Genomic DNA, 18857 nt, shown 5'->3' with positions numbered 1-18857 from the left:
AACAAAAAAAGAAAAAGTGGGATCGCTAAACACTGAGGATGGAGTGGAGGTTAAGGATAACCTAGGCCCAATATCTGAACAAATACTTTGCCTCAGTCTTTAATAAGGCTAATGAGGATCTTAGGGATAATGGAAGGATGACAAATGGGAATGAGGATATGAAAGTAGATATTACCATATCTGAGGTAGAAGCGAAACTCAAACAGCTTAATGGGACTAAACTGGGGGGCCCCAGATAATCTTCATCCAAGAATATTAAAGGAATTGGCACATGAAGTTGCAAGACCATTAGCAAGAATTTTTAATGAATCTGTAAACTCAGGGGTCGTACCATATGACTGGAGAATTGCTAACATAGTTCCTATTTTTAAGAAAGGGAAAAAAAAAAAAAAGCTATCTGGGTAACTATAGGCCTGTTTGACACCTGTAGTATGCAAGGTCTTGGAAAAAAATTTGAAGGAGAAAGTAGTTAAAGGACATTGAGGTCAATGGTAAATGGGACAAAATATAACATGGTTTTACAAAAGCTAGATTGTGCCAAACCAACCTGATCTCCTTCTTTGAGAAAGTAACAGATTTTTTAGACAAAGGAAACGCAGTGGATCTAATTTACCTAGACTTCAGTAAGGCATCTGATACAGTGCCACATTGGGAATTATTAGTTAAATTGGAAAAGATGGGAATCAATATGAAAACTGAAAGGTGGATAAGGAATTGGTTAAAAGGGAGACTACAACGGGTCATACTGAAAGGTGAACTGTCAGGCTGGAGGGAGGTTACCAGTGGAGTTCCTCAGGGATCGGTTTTGGGACCAGTCTTATTTAATCTTTTTATTACTGACCTCGGCACAAAAAGTGGGAGTGTGCTAATAAAGTTTGCGGATGATACAAAGCTGGGAGGTATTGCCAATTTAGAGAAGGACCAGAATATCATACAGGAGGATCTGGATGACCTTGTAAACTGAAGTAATAGTAATAGGATGAAATTTAATAGTGAGAAGTGTAAGGTCATGCATTTAAGGATTAACAACAAGAATTTTAGTTATAACCTGGGGACGCACCAATTAGAAGTAACGGAGGAGGAAAAGGATCTTGGAGTATTGGTTGACCATAAGATGACTATGAACTGCCAATGTGATATGGCCGTGAAAAAAGCTAATGCGGTCTTGGGATGCATCAGGCGAGGTATTTCCAGTAGAGATAAGGAAGTTTTAGTACTGTTATACAAGGCACTGGTGAGACCTCATCTGGAATACTGTGTGCAGTTCTGGTCTCCCATGTTTAAGAAGGATGAATTCAAACTGGAACAGGTACAGAGAAGGGCTACTAGGATGATCCGAGGAATGGAAAACCTGTCTTATGAAAGGAGACTCAAGGAGCTTGGCTTGTTTAGCCTAACAAAAAGAAGGTTGAGGGGAGATATGATTGCTCTCTATAAATATATCAGAGGGATAAATACCGGAGAGGGAGAGGAATTATTTAAGCTCTGTACCAATGTGGACACAAGAACAAATGGATATAAACTGGCAACCGGGACTTGAAATTAGACGAAGGTTTCTAACCATCAGAGGAGTGAAGTTCCTGAATAGCCTTCCAAGGGAAGCAGTGGGGGCAAAAGACCTATCTGGCTTCAAGATTAAACTTGATAAGTTTATGGAGAAGATGGTATGAAAGGATAACAAGATTTTGGCAATTAATTGATCTTTAACTATTCATGGTAAATAGGCCCAATGGCCTTTGATGGGATGTTAATGGGGTGGGATCTGAGTTACTACAGAGAATTCTTTCCTGGGTATCTGGCTGGTGAATCTTGCCCACATGCTCAGGGTTCAGCTTACTGCCATATTTGGGGTCGGGAAGGAATTTTCCTCTAGGGCAGATTGGAAGAGGCCCTGGGGGTTTTTCGCCTTCCTCTGTAGCATGGGGCATGGGTCACTTGCTGGAGGATTCTCTGTACCTTGAAGTCTTTAAACCATGATTTGAGGACTTCAATAGCTCAGACATAGGTGAGAGGTTTATTGCAGGAGTGGGTGGGTGAGATTCTGTGCCCTGCATTGTGCAGGAGGTCAGACTAGATGATCATAATGGGCCCTTCTGACCTTAATATTTATAAATCTATAATAGAATGGTCAAATACATAACGCATCTAACCCCCAAAGCCATCCTTGACCCTTAAGTGGAGGAAATTTCTTAACTCTGGCTAGGGATAGTTTTCTAGACTTTAGGAATCTGGTGACAGAATGTCCCTGGAACAGGCATATGCCACCCTGAAAATATTGCCAGGTACACTTCAAGTGCTATGTGGTGAGGGAATGATGAAAGTAGTCTTCACAGATAAACCCCTGAAAGAGAGCAACATATAAGGAGAAACATAATCAACAAACTCCCCATACTAACAAATTAATTGAGCGAAGGAGATGTCCTCATTCCTGACAGACAGTTGTGTCAAAGATAAAGCTACTGTTCCAACCTGGTACAGGCAAATTAAGATTTCATAGAAAACAATTGCTTTAAGCTTTGACAGACAGAAAAATGAAGTAGTAGCCTCAAACCCCAGATGTAAGTTATCTTGGAAACAACCAAGGTTTCCAAGGAAGCTGCTATTCAAATCTGAGTCTAAAGGCTCAGCACCAACTAAAAGTAAATAATTAGAATGAAAAGAGAAAGAACAATGAAGGATCCAGTGGAGTGTCTAAAATAAAGAATGTTCTAAAAAAGAGCTGGAGTAGCAGTGGCATGCAGCTGACATGAAGAGCTCAATTATAGACTGCATTCAGAAAGAAGCTGACTAAGAAGGTTCTGGAGTGAGCTTATCAATTGGAACTGTGCATGGGGAAGAGTTTGTGCTAACGGTGATTGCCTCAATAGGTAAATCTATTAGCTAGGGAAATCAGAGCTCTCTTGTGCAGGGGCTTGAGATGCAAACATGGGAATTGTGTATATATGGTGTCTTTAAAGAAGGTTCTTCCTAATTAAGGTGTTCATAAATATATATACTACTGTCAATTTTAAAAAAATCCACATTTGCCAATATCAACATCTGTGATTAACTTTTCTAGAAAATAAGCTAAGGAACTGGATACAAGCCTTGTATTCTGGGTTCAACTAGTTGTCCGCCAACGCAGTACAATGTAAATATATAATCATATTAGCTAAAGTACACCGCATTTGTTTTTAAGGTAGTAAATCAAAGATTGGTGCCATCCCTTGTTCGTGGGGATCTTGGCAGTGCCGACCTGAGAGATTCTTCAGGATTGAGACTCATCGAGCTTCTACAGTTGCCATGTGGAGCCGTGAAACTTCATAAATCATGCAGGGGAGGAGAACTCCTCTTTGCCCAACTCTTAGAGGAGGATCTGCCATTAGAGTTTCCTGTGCTCTGATTTTTTTTCTTTAGCGGGCCTCTTTTCCATTTTTGTCGACTTACGGGTCATAGAGAATGACCATCTGTGGGGTAAGAAGCCCGCACGTGCACTTTTCAGAGGAGAGTGTACTGGGGAGTTGGTCAGCCTGGATTTGATGTCAGCTGTATGGATCTAGAACAGAAAAATCTGAAATATTTCCTCCCCATTCTTACAGGCCCGGGATGTGAATAATTTGCAATTTTTATATTTTCCAGGAATGTGTGATTCCCTGAGACAGTAGAGGCCTTTAACAAGCTCATTATTGGTGGGCATAGCTCCCTCAGAAGAGGGGCAGTAGTTAAACCTTGGAGATCCTGAGGTGGCCACCTCTGAAAAACTCTCTTTAATTTTAAAAAGTACATTAGCTATAACTAACTATAAATATGAATACACTACTAAACTGGAATACAGAGGGATGGACAACAATTGCTCTGTCTCAATACCAAGAGGTGACTGAGAGAAACTGATGGCAGATGGTGTTCTCCACCTCTTATGCCCTCACTGAGGAACATAAGGAGCTGCAGGGTACATGTGCACTGTACAGATATGCTGGCCAAATGGCTCTGAACTCAAGTGCAGGGGGTACACGCACACCATTAGTGGAATATGCATATGGACAACCACTCAAAATAGAAAGATGAGATTCTCAGAGCTAAATTTCAAAATTGAATGATTTGTACCTCTTTTTCATGAAGACTATTTTCAATCATGAAACTGTGAAACAAAGGAATTTTAATTCGGCTGTAAGTGAAAAGTTCAGCACAACTTTAACTGCAGAATTAGTAACAAAGCTCCCATGTCCGATACACAGACAGACATTTTTGCATTAAAAAGAGCTAGAAATTTTATAGTTAATTTCTCACCTAGTTTTTCCAGAAGCATTTTTAACAACTTTTCGGAAAGACTGATTTGCGGAGGATCTTGCAGACATAGTTCTAGGGGAAGCACGAATGAAACTGGATGGGGGGGTCTTGGGGATCTTCTTTACTAAATGCGTGACCCATTTCTTCTGTTCATCCTGACAGGATGCCAACAACAGCATATCTCTTGCTGTAGTTACATCATAACTCACTATAAATAAGAGAAGAAATAAGACTGTTCAGTGAAAAACTAGGAATAATCAATATAATGCTTATGGTGTTATGATGCTGCTAGGATAATGCTGGAGTCTGCATACCTAATAAATTTTTACTAAAAAGGGTTATATATTTGTAACACACATAATAAATATATGGGGAAATTACAGAAATTAAACATAAAACTATGCAAGTCTGTCTATATTAATATAATTAATATTATGGAGATTGACTAGTTTACTTCAATTTTAGTCTTAATAAAACTGGTAGAATTGTATCAGTGCTCTGTGGCCCAAATTCTGAAGAGAAAAACACACCCATAGTACAGGGATGTGTACTGCTCTGTGGGAGCACAAAGGCAGAAAGATCCCCTTCAGCCCAGAGGATAGATGAAGAGTCTCTCCAAAGATGCTGCTCTAGAATTAATGCTGCAGTATCCTCTACGGCCCCCATGTGTCCCTTTATGAAGGTGCGGAGAATGATGGGAGGATCCATGTCGCAGTGGGTGCTCTTTAGTATTCCCCTCCTACGGCCTCTCTGCATGTAAGCCTCTAGAATCATGCTCTAACCTCCCGCAGTAGGTGGAGGCAGGGCACAGTTTGCCTCTTTAATGGCAATGTGTTCGTTGTCCCATTATTTTAACACTAGCCTTACCAGTAAAGATTTTTCTAAGCCTACCATTAATAAATTATTTTTGTTTTCATCTGGTAATTTGAAATATTTAGCTAGAAATGCACAGAATAACCGTTTCAAGCTACAAAAAACATAATAGATACAGCTCCTTACCTTTGCATGGAGCAATTAATTCCTCCTTTTTATCTAGGTGATCTTTATGGCACTTAACATGGCACTTTCGACACTCCAAGGCAGGGGGCGGCTTAAAGACATGCCAGAGGGGTTTGGCACAGGCCTCACAGTTGGCTGGAAAGTGGTATAATGTTGGAATAAATTCATGACCTTTGTGATTTAGAAAATTAGTTTTCTCCGTTGTCTGTGCTGATTCTGCTTCCAAATCTTTCCTGCATTCACCCTCATTAGCATACAGAATCTGAGCAAAATAATAATAAAAAAAGATATATTGGAAAAACTTTTATAACAGACAAATTGTATTGATTTTAAAAATTATTTAAATTCCTGTTACCTGGAATATTTTAGGGATTTCCTCAGTTTCTGCTCTATATACATCTCCTTGGGTTACAGGTCGAACATGGAATAGTTTACTGAAATTACAGAAACAAGATTTTCAAAGTGTTAACAGAGTATAAATCAAATCTGTTTAATAAACTGCTCTGGATATAGATTGGAGGCTCAATCTTATCACTCTAACTTCATGGGAAGAATCCTCTCTCATGCAAGTTGTCCCATTAACGTCAGGGCTGTAACATGGATTTAGTAATGTGTTTATACACACTGTTTAATCCTTCCTACACAAGGAATACCAAAATATGTTGTAACATAGGAAGAGGACCACCTTATTAGGCATACATTATCCTGCATAGCAAATTTACTTTTGAAGACAGGAAGGGAGTTTTAGAGCCTTAAAGTATTATTATGAGGTCTAATTCATTAATGTTTGTAAAGCATTTTGATAACCTTGGATGGAAGACTATTGGAAGTGCAAAGCATTTATTGATATTGGGCTAGACTAATGTTTCTCAATCAATCAGTCAGCTGTGAATGCCAACATGGTCACGTAGAAAATCAGGACCGTTATGAGACGCTGAAAATTTTATTACAATCCAAAGCAAAGAAAATCTCACTTGCCCCACTCCTCATGCCTCCTTAGCCTTCAAAGAAGAGTATATTCTGTCAACATCTCAAAACACACAACACAAAAATCACAGACTTATGTCTTTTATCCATTTTTTACTCTTTTATATTAAATGTAAGGTAGTTGTGAAAATTTTTGACTTCAGATAAGGAGTGGACAACCTAAAAAGGTTGAGAACACTGGGCTAGATCAAACCTGATCCTTGCTCAGAAATATACGAAAGAGGAAGTAATGTGGTGATGATGGAACACAAGGCTCTGGAATCAAGGAGCCTTTCCCTCACCTTTGCGTCCCAGATAAGGGCCACGTACAATTGCAGTTCTTCTGTTTAGGGAACATAAGGACTGTATCCTCAGTGCAGCTCAGGGAGCACAAGTCATCCCAAAAGGGTTAGGCAGGGTCAGGGAGTTAGGGCCATAGCTTCATGTTCCCCTCCCCTGCAGACTTGGCTGGCCATACAAAGGAGAGAATACCGCCATCATACAAACATGTGGTGTAGTGCATGTGTTCCCCTGTCCCTGTGCTCTTCATGGGATGATGTGGCTTTGCACCACCCCGAATACAGCCAATGGCTAATCCCATTATCATATTATTCTGTAGTTCATTTGTTTCCTTTGTATTTTATCAAAACAAGATTCTGGGACGGGGTAGTTATTTTTTGTCAAGGTCCACATTTCTTGGTCAAGGTATAGTCAAGGTCCAGACTCCAGAGAAAATAATACAAATAATACCAATGATGATAAAACAAAATGATTTTGGGGTCCAGTCAAAAGCATCTGGCAGTCCAGATTTAGCCCGCAGTCCATCAATTGACTACCACTGAACTAGAAATGGTCACTGAAGTCTAAATGTTGAAAATACTAGAAACAAAATACTTCTGTATATCTTGAAGTAGAACATGACATGCATCTTCAAAAGGCCAAAGCAAACTCAAGGTTATTTACTGTATCTTAATTCTGAGTTCTCAAATTTGTCAGTTACACTGTACATAAAATGCTTTTCTACCTTTTTTTTTTTTAAATTTCAAACTAACAGTAGCATCACTTACTCGATATCTAGTACCATGGATGGATTGGACTGGTCCTTGTCCTTTTCATCATTATAGAACAAAATCTTTTTACTGCTTACCACAACATACTGAAAGAAAAGGAAAGGGAAAAAAGTTACACACACACACACGGAGTTATGTATCCAATAACTGCAGTTTTTCCAAGATGAACCTTTGCACTACCTCACTATTGGGAGATGTACTGGTAGTTCAACTGGGTTGGCTGAAATCTCTAGAAGCAGTGACCACTGGAAGCTCCAAGGCACTCCCTCCTTGCAAACATTTTGAAGGTGAGGCAATAGAAAGGAGTAAAATGCTTTCAACTACTTCTGTTACTTCCACATTTAATTCTACAGCCTATTAATAACAGGGATCTGAGGAAGTGACGAAGGTAGGAAGTAGCATGAATGTGCAAAGACTCATCTTGAAGAATTCCAGTTACTGGTAAGCATTTTCATATCTTCTTGGAGTGGGCCTCTGCATATTCCCACTCCCCGGAGTCTAGCAAGCGGTGCTTATCCTCCCCGGAATGGTCAGGTGAAGAGTCCTATTTAAACAGGGACTGTAACATAGCTCTCCCAAACGGAGCATCAGATCTTGATGCCACATCCACCGAATAGTGTTTTTGGAATGTACTGACCAATCTTTACACAGCAGCTCTGCAGATCTCAATTACTGGGATATACCTAAGACAAAGCATAGACGTTGCCTTGGCCTTGGTTGAATAGACCTCAAGCTTCTCTGATAGGGACTCTAGGCAGTTTATAGCATTCCTTAATACAGAGTCTGGTCAACTTGGACACCTGCCAAATTGCAATGACCTGACCCTTGTGATTATCCCCACTGGAGAAAGCCTAAGTGAATACTTATATTCTTTTGACCTATGTAAATAAAATGCTAATGCCCTCTTTGCCTCCAAACTATGCAATTTCACCTGTCCTGGATAAGAGTGAGTCTTTAGGAAGAATACTATGTTAATCTGCAAGGATACTGTCCTTCCCTGCCAGATGGAGAGCCACACACCTAGAGGGTCGCTGTCTCCCTGAAAAGTTGTCAGGAGTGGATCTTTCCTTGCTCTTTGATACAGCACATGGCCATGAAATTGTCAGTGGCTACTGTACTACATGTCCTTGAATACAAGGAAAAAACTACTTCAGAGATCAGTAAGTCACCCACAACTCTAGAGTTGAGCTCCTTCCCAGATTCCAATAGCCATGGACTCTGAAGCACTGGCAGCAAGTGCCCAAAGACTGGCAGTATCTGAAACATTCCCTATTGATGGAGCTAAAGGATGAACAAATTGTTCCTTGTCTCTTTGACTCCACTAATGGAGTAAGAAGCATGTCTTTGGGTAATATCAGCAACAGGAACTTGTCTACCGTGTAGGATATTGTGTCTTGCCAACCAATGTTGGAAAGATGTCTCATTCTCAGCCATGCAAATGGAGCACAGTAAATTACTGAGACCATTAAGCCTATTAGCCCAAGGAAGAATATTACTGGCTGGGATGAGTTATCTTTCTCTGCGTCATGTAGATTTTGAGGTACCTGTTGTAGGGAACATAGGCCACATTGGGACTGAGTAACTTGAGTTGGCCAAATGTTTAATGTAAGTTAGCAGTACTAAGAAATGCTCAAAGCAGCTTTCCTGCTTCTAGACAAAAGGTTGTTAGGGTAAGGTCATTTACTTCCCTAAATTCTGCACCTACTTCCCCAGTATCATAATTAACTTACTGTCATGAGGATGTGTGGGGAAAAAAATGGATATGTGAATGCTGACAAGTCATAAATTATATTTAAACAATTAAGACATTTATGTCTTGGGCATAAGTGGAAGTTTGCCTACCAGCTCCTTAGCACATGGCACCTTCTTGAAGCCTGCTTTCAAGATGCAACCGTTTCCTATTATCAACTAATTGTTGCAAGACACATCCACACTAACCTGGAATCTACAATTGTGACTTCAAGATCAAGATACCAGGCCATTGGCTCACATTAAATTATGGCTACCAGGCTGTAACACCTAATTGTCCTTTGAAGATATTAGGGTATCCCCTAAGGTGGAATAAAGGGACGCTGATCCCTAGAACAGACCCAAGCTATGCAGAAGGAAGGGGTTGGGGTTCTCTCTCATAACCACCACCACATCCAAAATTGTATCCTGTTCTTTTCCATGGACTGACCATCCAAAGAAGAGGTGAAAGACTCTGACCATCAGCTAAGCCAAACCTGAAGTCTAGAACTGAGAGAGAGAAAAGAGATCAAGCTTCCCTGCCTATATGTAACAAGCCTTCATTGATAAAAATACTGGCAAATATTAGCTTAGTTCCGAATTAAGACCAATCCTGTGAGCTAAAAACTTTAAGACGAGAGTGCAAAAATCCTTCTGTAGAGCAATTTGAGGATGGTGGAATCACTCTAACACTCATTAGTGTGAGTGGCTGTATGCTGTATTTCCCACCTCCCCATCATTAACTGTTCTCTAAAGGAGTCACTACACCCCTAAGTCTGTTATCTAAATAGTAAGATCTCTAAGTTAAACCAGTGTCATTTTAAAACTGCTATAAGCATGGGATTCTAGAAACCATTTTATATCTATGCAAGACTGCCAGAAAGATGGAGACATTCCTACTTACTGTAGTAATAGGCGAGCCAGATAACTGAACCACTGATGTATTGATTACATTTCAAATTATAAACAATGTGACTAGTGCATCATATTACCATAAATTAAGTTCAGAAAACTAAGTTAAATTAGCTAGTGACATTTTGTCTAATCACATATTTGTTTTAATAACTACTTGCTTAATATTTTAATACATTTATAAAAGATACAGACTGGTTTCTCTCTCAAAACTTCAATGCAGACAAAATAGCCTACGTAGAAGAAAAAGATGAAATAATTAACCATTCCTGAGGTCATCCTATATTTATTTTAAATTACTTAAAATAACACCCTATTATTCCTGCACTGTCTTTGGAGAGAAAATGCCTTTCCGTACACCAAATCTGGGACTGAAGTTATTAGAAATAATTCGTTGAGTAGAAGAAGTGAAAGACTTCTTCTAGTTGATGAGATAATCAACTCCTAAAGCAGTTTGCATAACTTCTATGCTTCTACGCAGCAAAGAAAAACCTGCAGCTGGCCCATACCCACCTCGCAGGGTCCTAGAGGCTGGGCTCTAACCACAGCCCAGACATCTACACATCAGTGAAACATATCCGCAGCCCAAGCCCATGAGCCCAAGTTGGCTGGCACATGCCAGCCATGCATCTAGTTGCTGTGTAGACATACCCTATGAGAACCTCCTGGCATGGCACCCTGAGCAGCTAGTCATTGAGACAAGGGGAGAGGGCGAATGATCATCTCCGTAGATCAGATGCCACAGCAGAGAGACACTTCATGAAGAATCAAAGAGCTACAGGGAGACCAAAAGGGAGGGCCTTGTATTGATAGTGGTCTTGTCTGACAGAAAAGTGCAGATACTTCCCATAAGAAGGCCTCATACTAATGTGAAAATAGGTGTGTTAGATTGATAGACTAAATCAGTCTTGAAAGGATATAGAAGAGATAAGGGAAGTCAAGGTAAATGTACTATATTTGAATTTTCAGATGAAAGAATTCAACTTCCTGAGACCCAGAATATGTCAAACACCACCCTATACTGGAAACCTACTGACCGCTATATTTACCTACACGCCTCCAGCTTTCATCCAGACCACACCACACGATCCATTGTCTACAGCCAAGCTCTACCATACAACCGCATTTGCTCCAACCCCTCAGACAGAGACAAACATCTACAAGATCTCTATCAAGCGTTCTTACAACCACAATACCCACCTAATGAAGTGAAGAAACAGATTGACAGAACCAGAAGAGTCCCTAGAAGTTACCTACTACAAGACAGACCCAACAAAGAAAGTAATAGAACGCCACTAGCTATCACCTTCAGCCCCCAACTAAAACTTCTCCAACGCATCATCAAGGATCTACAACCTATCCTGAAGGACTACCCGTCACTCTCACAGATCTTGGGAGACAGGCCAGTCCTTGCTTACAGACAGTTCCCCAACCTGAAGCAAATACTCACAAGCAACCACACATCACACAACAAAAACACTAACCCAGGAACCTATCCTTGCAACAAAGCCCGTTGCCAACTCTGTCCACATCTATTCAGGAAACACTATCATAGGGCCTAATCACATCAGCCACACTATCAGAGGCTCGTTCACCTGCACATTTACCAATGTGATATACGCCATCATGCGCCAGCAATTCCCCTCTGCCATGTATATTGGCCAAACCGGACAGTCTCTACGTAAAAGAATAAATGGACACAAATCAGACATCAAGAACTATAACATTCAAAAATCAGTCAGAGAACACTTCAATCTCTTTGGTCACTCAATTACAGACCTAAAAGTGGCAATTCTTCAACAAAAAAACTTCAAAAACAGACTCCAAAGAGAGACTGCTGAATTGGAATTAATCTGCAAACTGGACACCATTAAATTAGGCTTGAATAAAGACTGGGAGTGGATGTGTTATTACAGAAAGTAAAACTATTTTCCCCATGTTTATTCTTCCCCCTTACTGTTCCTCACACATTCTTGTCAACTGCTGGAAATGGCCCACCTTGATCATCACTACAAAAGGGTTTTTTTTCCTCTCCTGCTGATAATAGCTCACCTTAACTGATCACTCTCATTATAGTGTGTATGATAATACACGTTGTTTCATGTTCTCTATGTATATAAAATCGTCCTACTCTCTTTTCCATTCCATGCATCCGATGAAGTGGGCTGTCGCCCATGAAAGTTTATGCTCAAATAAATTTGTTAGTCTCTAAGGTGCCACAAGTACTCCTAGTCTTCCTCTGGGATCAGGAAATATCTGGAGTAAAACTCTTTCCCTTTGGACTCTGCAGGAACAAACCAAATTGAACTTCAGGAAGGCCACACTGCCAGGTCAACAGGAGCCTGTGTGAAGGATCATTGAAGAAGGATGAGTATGGGGGACTTGGGGAGGTAGTATGGAGTGAAACTAGTTTGCATAATTGGATTGCATGACTTCCAAAAATATCCATGGTGATTTTGCAGTTTGTTGTGTGAAAGAATGCTAAGTGGTCTTCAAACAATAAAGGGAACCAGAAAACATGGTTAAGATTGGTTCTAGGCTTTTGGGCACCCCTTCAAATTTGAGGTCTCAGGGATGATGGTGGAGAAAAGTAAATGGTAGAACACCTTTTTGTCACTTTAAAACTATAATCTCTCTTCTGCTACTTCTGTTAAGGGTCCTACTGATATGGTATCTCTTCAGAGGATAGATAATTTTGCTTCCCTTTCAATAGGAGAATCTCCAGCTGGACTCAAAGTTGGAGGATAAATCAGACTCTCTCAGCCATGTGTGCTGTTTGTACTAGTCAAGGGGACTTCCCTGGAAGCAGCATCTGACAAATCAAAGAACTCCCTCACGGCATATCTGTAATTGATTAACCTTCTGTGATTTGGGCCTTGTCTAAATTTCTCCAATCTTTGGGTGAAGTCTGGGTGAAGACAAGTCAGCTTGTCCCACAAGCAGTACTGGTAGCAGGACATGACAGATTAATACTGCCACTGACTGCTTAATGTGGCCAATGAAAAGACCTTTCCAAACAATACTGTCTAGCTTCTTGCCCTCTTTGTCTGATGGGGTGGAATGAACTCGGCTACCCATAGGGTTCCATAACTGTTCCATAACTGTGGACACAAAGAGAATTTGAGCGAGGTGGGTACTGGAGAACATGAAACATTCAAGAGGGGCTTGTTAAGTTATATCAGCTTTTTCAGAAACAGGCCTAGATGCTGGATTAATTCAAATATCCATGTCCGTTTGCAATTAGCCATCCAACATGGAAAAGGTCACTTTTGCCCTTTTGCCAGATGTGCAATTTTCTGAAATGCCACTGCAGGTATGTTGAGAGTTCTAGCCATTCTCTCCACCACTCAAAAGCCATTCACTCCTAAAACTGACAAGGTTCTCTGGAGAAGATGTGAAAGAGGCCCCAACATTCTTGTATAGGGAGGCTGAAGAAGTCTGGGCACTGGGATTCAAAGCTGGATTCATAGTAGTGATGTCTATGGCTGCATCCAGTTCATTTTAAGACAGCTATCTGTGATCCACATGAGAGACTGATCTAGTGGGTCCAGAAGCGGCAATGGGTACAAGGCTTTCAGCACTGATGCACAGGAAGAGTTTTTTTAACGCCTCCCCAAAAAGAAGGATCCTTGTAAAACAGCTGGAAAATCGTTACCTCCCCTGCCTCACCCCATATACAGATAGGTTGGAGGCTAGGGGAAGGGGGCCATCACCACAGGCCCCATTATTCACACTTGTATCTTGAAAACATGCCAGTAACCTTGATAAAAATCCAACCGGTAGGGGACTGGGGAACCTGATCTGCACAATCCTCTATCCTGATGGACCAGAGATACTGTTTCATGCTCCAATCCAAGCCCCGCATCTCCCGGACATTTTTGATGTCTCTCAAGGTGGGTGAAAGAGGAGAGCAGTCAACCCATAGATAAAGATCTCAGGGTAGAATCAAAAGCAGATCCAAGAGTGCTTCCTTGCGGAAAGCTGCCCCCAGAGGTCAACTCCTAAATAGTGGTCTGGCTAGGCCTTTTTGCTCCTGGAGAAAGACTAGTAGCTGAAGGCCTCTTGGAGATCTGTAAAGCACACAGAGTTCCAGAAATCGAGTGTGCAAGATTTAGTTGTCACAACTGCTTGACTAAGGATAACCTGGAGCCAGTTCTAATGCTCCTCCTTCGCCAATAGTGTGAAGCGCTTACAGATGAAGCATCTAGTGAGCTCATGACCTTCCCTCAAGCAAGCCAGACACCAAGTATGGGCTTCTGAAACCAGCTGGACAAGAAGTACATCTCTTAAACCCCATTCTTTTTATGACAGAATCCATCATTACATATCTGCAAATTTATGGCAGGCACAAAGACTAAAACTACATTACTTGCTAAACTCTAAAACTACTAACTTATGGCATTAAGAAATAAAATTTCTGTAATGCTGTTTAAAGACCCAGCTGAGATTCCTGGTCTGCACACTACTGTGGCTGAAAGGAAATGATGTGGTTCAAGCACCCCACACACCCCTTTATAAGCTTCTCTCCAGAATGTTTGGAGCTGGGGGATGCAAAGGAGGCACACACTGCTCCGAGAGCTTTCCACTGGTCCAGCTGCACTACCGGCACATTTCCCAATAGTGGGAAATATACAGCGATTTACTCAAACAAAAAATGGAATTTTTGTGCCTAGGATCTAGAACAATTTTGTGGAAGAACCCCCCTCAAACTTGGCAACTTAATATAGAATAGTCCATGCATAAGTCTTAATTAGACTTGACAGAATCAGATTTTTTTTTAATTATTTTGACAGATAATTCTTAAATTCTTAAAAATAAACTGATCTCTATTCTTTTAATCAATTTAAATTTTTGTTGCAGGAAATTGTGGGGAGGTTAGACAACGTGGGAAGGAGTCAGACAATTATTTAACGATGGTAGACATTGAGATTGAAAAAGTTAAAGCATAATAATTGTTAAAACAGAAATTGTAAACATCACGTCAAAATATACAAAGTAAATATCCTTAAATCAAACTTGAAAGTTCTCAATCAAAATTTTTTTAAATTTTTGCCTAAGTGTACATTTCTGTCATCATCGATGGAAATATTTTCTTGTGTTTGTGTGCGCACAGCGACATGCATATTTGATATTTACCAATAAAAATATAATCCTTCCAAGCCCCCTTAAATAAAAAGTTTAGGCTCGAGTATCTGCATAATTTTGGATCTACTTTCTACCCTCCTAACTCTCTTCAATACTGTTATGGAGAGATGCAATGAGCATATCCAAAGCTTACTTAAGTAAATTAAAAGTTTCTAAGGGTATTAGATTAGGCCCTTTGTACACAATGGGTATGGACCCCTATGTAGTTTCTTTCACCTGTAAAGTGTCTTCTGTGAACTCAGAAAGGAGATGGGGAGCATTTAGTCCTTAATTTGTTTTATTGCCAATTATATAATCATACTTAGACCAAATATGACAGTTATTCCTCTGCAGAACGTACTGTAAAACATCTTCACATTGCTGGCAATGCTTAGTTGCCATGAAAAAAATCCAAATATTGCAGTTTGAAAAAAAAAAACAGAAAATCCACAAACCAGACTTAGTCCTACTTGAAAAACCTTTTACTGCATAACTCTAGATGCCAGATGAAACCCTGAATTTTGAAGTTGTCTGTCTTCCTACAATAATGTAATACATATATACTAAATTATTCAATTTTTTTTCTAAATGTAAATTGCAAGTTAATATTAATATGCTTAAAGAGCTCTATTCGGGGATGGCAGGGTGGGAATGAGGGGAATTCTTTCATACCTGCTTTTTCCAGCCATGTCGTTTTATATTTCCTTTGTTTGGTATCGAAAGCCAACCCTCAATTCTTGACTCTGTTTTAAAATACATGAAAATTAAACAGTCTTAATATATTATAACAGAACAAAATAATATAACAAAGCACACTTGACTTCATGCGGCAATAGGCAATTACCCAATGGATCAGCAAAGCAGGAATTAAAAGAATAGCTAAATAAAACAAGGATATAAGCATTTATATTTCATGCTTCATCACAAACTAACATTTTATGTCCACACAGCTACTGCAGAAAAAATATCAAGCTGTTTTCCATAAGGCTAATATCTAACACTGTATTTAAAAATATATATATATATTAAAAAAAGCCAGACAGAATGCTTTGGTTTGAAAAATGTGTTGCAGCTTAAATGGAAGATAATTAAAAGATTATCAATATAAATATCATTTAACTTTCAGAGGGGCTGTATAAAAATATTTAGCAGAAAGATTCTGCAAGTGAAACAAACCAGAGCCACAATTTACAAAACACAGAGAAAGAATGCACAAGAAAACAAGCAAAGGTACACAAGTGTCCCATTACTCACAGAAGATAAGAATAGAAGATAAATAAATAAGGAATGCAGGAAGAATCAACTAGATATAAAGAATAAGAGACAAGCATTTATTTGTTTTTCAAAGGACAATTTTCTGAGTATTCTGATCATTAATTTTCTTACAATATAGCTACTGAAATAACAATTATTATTTTGAACACTGATAAAAAAACTGAAGTTTCCCACACTGACACTTAACATTTTGTTGCCACATTTTGGCTATCACTACAGAAAACTCTAGCTATCTGATGTTCTAAATTTATTTCTATTGTTTGGGGTGCATTTTTAAAAATATGTATGAAACTGGTAATAGTAGTGAAACACTGTCTGGCTTTCAACTGAGTTAAAATAACATGACGGATATTCAACATGGAAAATCTATTTTATAATTACTTAAGTTTAGTTTTATAAAAAGAAAACAAGAATCCTAAAAAGTAGTTTGTTTAAAAAAAAAAAAGTTAGAGAACAGTAACAAATATATAAATCAATCAGCCATAACAATGAATTTGATTAAAATAAGGCTAACGGCATTTCAATATCCCAAGATCATCAACTAAACAAAATTAGTTACAACTTTCTGTCTGTATATTTCTCCAACACACACTACCACTGTAGGGATAATTCTGGAAAGCAGCTGATGAAATTTAGCCATGCAAGTATTAATGCACTGCTGTGAAAATATACCCAAATATTTTTCCGAACATCCATATATTTTGTTGACTAAAAATAGGAAGAGTTTTGCCACCCTAATTTTCCAAAAAGAAAAATTATTTTACATGCCTTATTTTCAGTGAAATGGTAACACTTCTTGCATTAATGCCTATAATAAAGACAACATTATGTAATCACTTAAAACTGGGTTACTCATCAATCATTGGAATTCTCTTTGAGTCTCTTCTCCACACTCTACAGATGTTCCCCCAAACCACTTGGAAGAATGCAGAGTCATTAAAATCTTGAAATTCAGATAGGCAAAATGCATGCCAGAATTACCTTTTTGCAATCAGAAATGTATCTGGATGTAAAAGCCAAGGAAATGCCCTTTCCTCTGCTTCTCACATTTTCAAATCTATACACATATATTTTCAAAAACCTCCAAAAAACTCTCTTTGCTCTCTGACTCAACATTCAATAACTTCCTAGCAGGAAATATATTTTCCTCAAGCTCTACAGCAGTCACACTTAAGAAGTTTCTTCTGTTTAGAAATATATCGTTCCTGTGGTATTCTCAATTAAGCAAGAATGAATATTATTAAAATTGGTGTAATTTCTGAAAATCTAAAAAACAAGTTAGGGGTTCAATCCTCAGCACAAAATAGAGTAATAGCTGTCATGAAGATGAAGAGGTTGTGCTCATAAGGACACTGATTGTAAGCAAATTACAAAGGCTTCTGTTTCAGTATGTGGCCTGAGTTCCTTGTCAAAGTAAGTTTGCAGGAATGAGAGAAAGTTTGGGATATTTACAATGTTTCATTGACTGAATGTTGAATTGGTTGATATTTTTTTCTGAGCACCCGCTGACAGATCTGTTCCAGTGTGCAAAGTACATTTGTATAGGGAATGGTTTTCAAGCTACAAAGAAGCACCTTGCAATTGAAGATATGTGCTCCTCAATGTCCTGCTTTTCTAGGAGGCTCAAGATTCCTCAGTATCTAATGGGCTCTTGAAGCAGTACACATTTCCTCTCAATTAGAGACACTGATGGTGTCACATGGGTTTCTTTAGACTTTCATTTATTGTCCTGCTTTATTTAACTGATTACCAGTTAACTTAACCAACACAATTTTAAATGCAGGTCTAGGTCACTCCACGAACATTTGATCCAGGACAGAAATATCTGGTGTTACCCTTCAGAAGTAACTCAGAAAATATGGGATGGGTGGGCTAGTGTGGAATAGTCATCTCATAGTTCTGCTGAGACAGTCTGCCTTCATATTAAGGACACCTTACAGGTGCTTGGCTCTGAATGATATGTTTCTGCCAATCTGAACAGAAACAAGCCTTGCTGGTGCAACTGTGTCCCTTTAGTCCTTCCTTGCCAAATGAGGTAGGATATGGTGGTCAATTTTTTTTTTTTTTTTTTTTTAACATAAGGGTAAGGTGTTCCTGTTGAAAGACTACCTGAAAGGGAATGATTGCAAGGCAGACTGTCCTCAATTTCAGAAAGCTTATGTTGCTTTGCCTTTCTTTCCAGGCCCACTGTCCCTAAGCCAAGAAGTGCTTCCATCTTCCTATGCTGCTATCCAATGTGAATACTGCTCTAGACTCAAACCCGCAGCAGAACGCCCTTCAAGAATCTCTCTTGATTTGTCAGTTAAAATGAGTATGCTAACCAGCTGAGGTACCATCACTCTAAATTCCAATGTATTTTGTATTCTCATAGGGTATTTTGCTGGGATACATCCTCTCAGTGTTTCATGATCCAGCAACCCCAGGGTAGGTATACCAATATACAAAGCCATCAATCCAAGGATATTTAGAAATATTCAGATTGTGGTTCTCATGAAGTCTCAGATTTTAGAAATTACA

General features: G+C 39.2%; 1 protein-coding gene across 4 annotated transcripts in view; it reads right to left on the bottom strand.

The window, feature by feature from the left end:
- The window catches only part of ROCK1 (Rho associated coiled-coil containing protein kinase 1), a 185673-nt gene that overhangs the window by 12273 nt on the left and 154543 nt on the right, over nucleotides 1-18857 (bottom strand). For all 4 annotated transcript variants that reach the window (XM_038388530.2, XM_043508019.1, XM_043508018.1 and 1 more), the window contains 5 exons: nucleotides 15738-15808; nucleotides 7299-7387; nucleotides 5621-5699; nucleotides 5266-5527; nucleotides 4267-4474 (listed from right to left, as the gene is read on the bottom strand). In XM_038388530.2, coding sequence (XP_038244458.1) covers nucleotides 4267-4474; nucleotides 5266-5527; nucleotides 5621-5699; nucleotides 7299-7387; nucleotides 15738-15808 — 709 coding nt within the window. The remainder of the gene's footprint in view (nucleotides 1-4266; nucleotides 4475-5265; nucleotides 5528-5620; nucleotides 5700-7298; nucleotides 7388-15737; nucleotides 15809-18857) is intronic.

The sequence above is a fragment of the Dermochelys coriacea genome, chromosome 2 (assembly GCF_009764565.3).
Source record: "Dermochelys coriacea isolate rDerCor1 chromosome 2, rDerCor1.pri.v4, whole genome shotgun sequence".
Lineage (NCBI taxonomy): Eukaryota > Metazoa > Chordata > Testudines > Dermochelyidae > Dermochelys > Dermochelys coriacea.
Note: the sequence above shows the minus strand (reverse complement) of the source record. Positions and strands in the feature narration are given on the sequence as shown.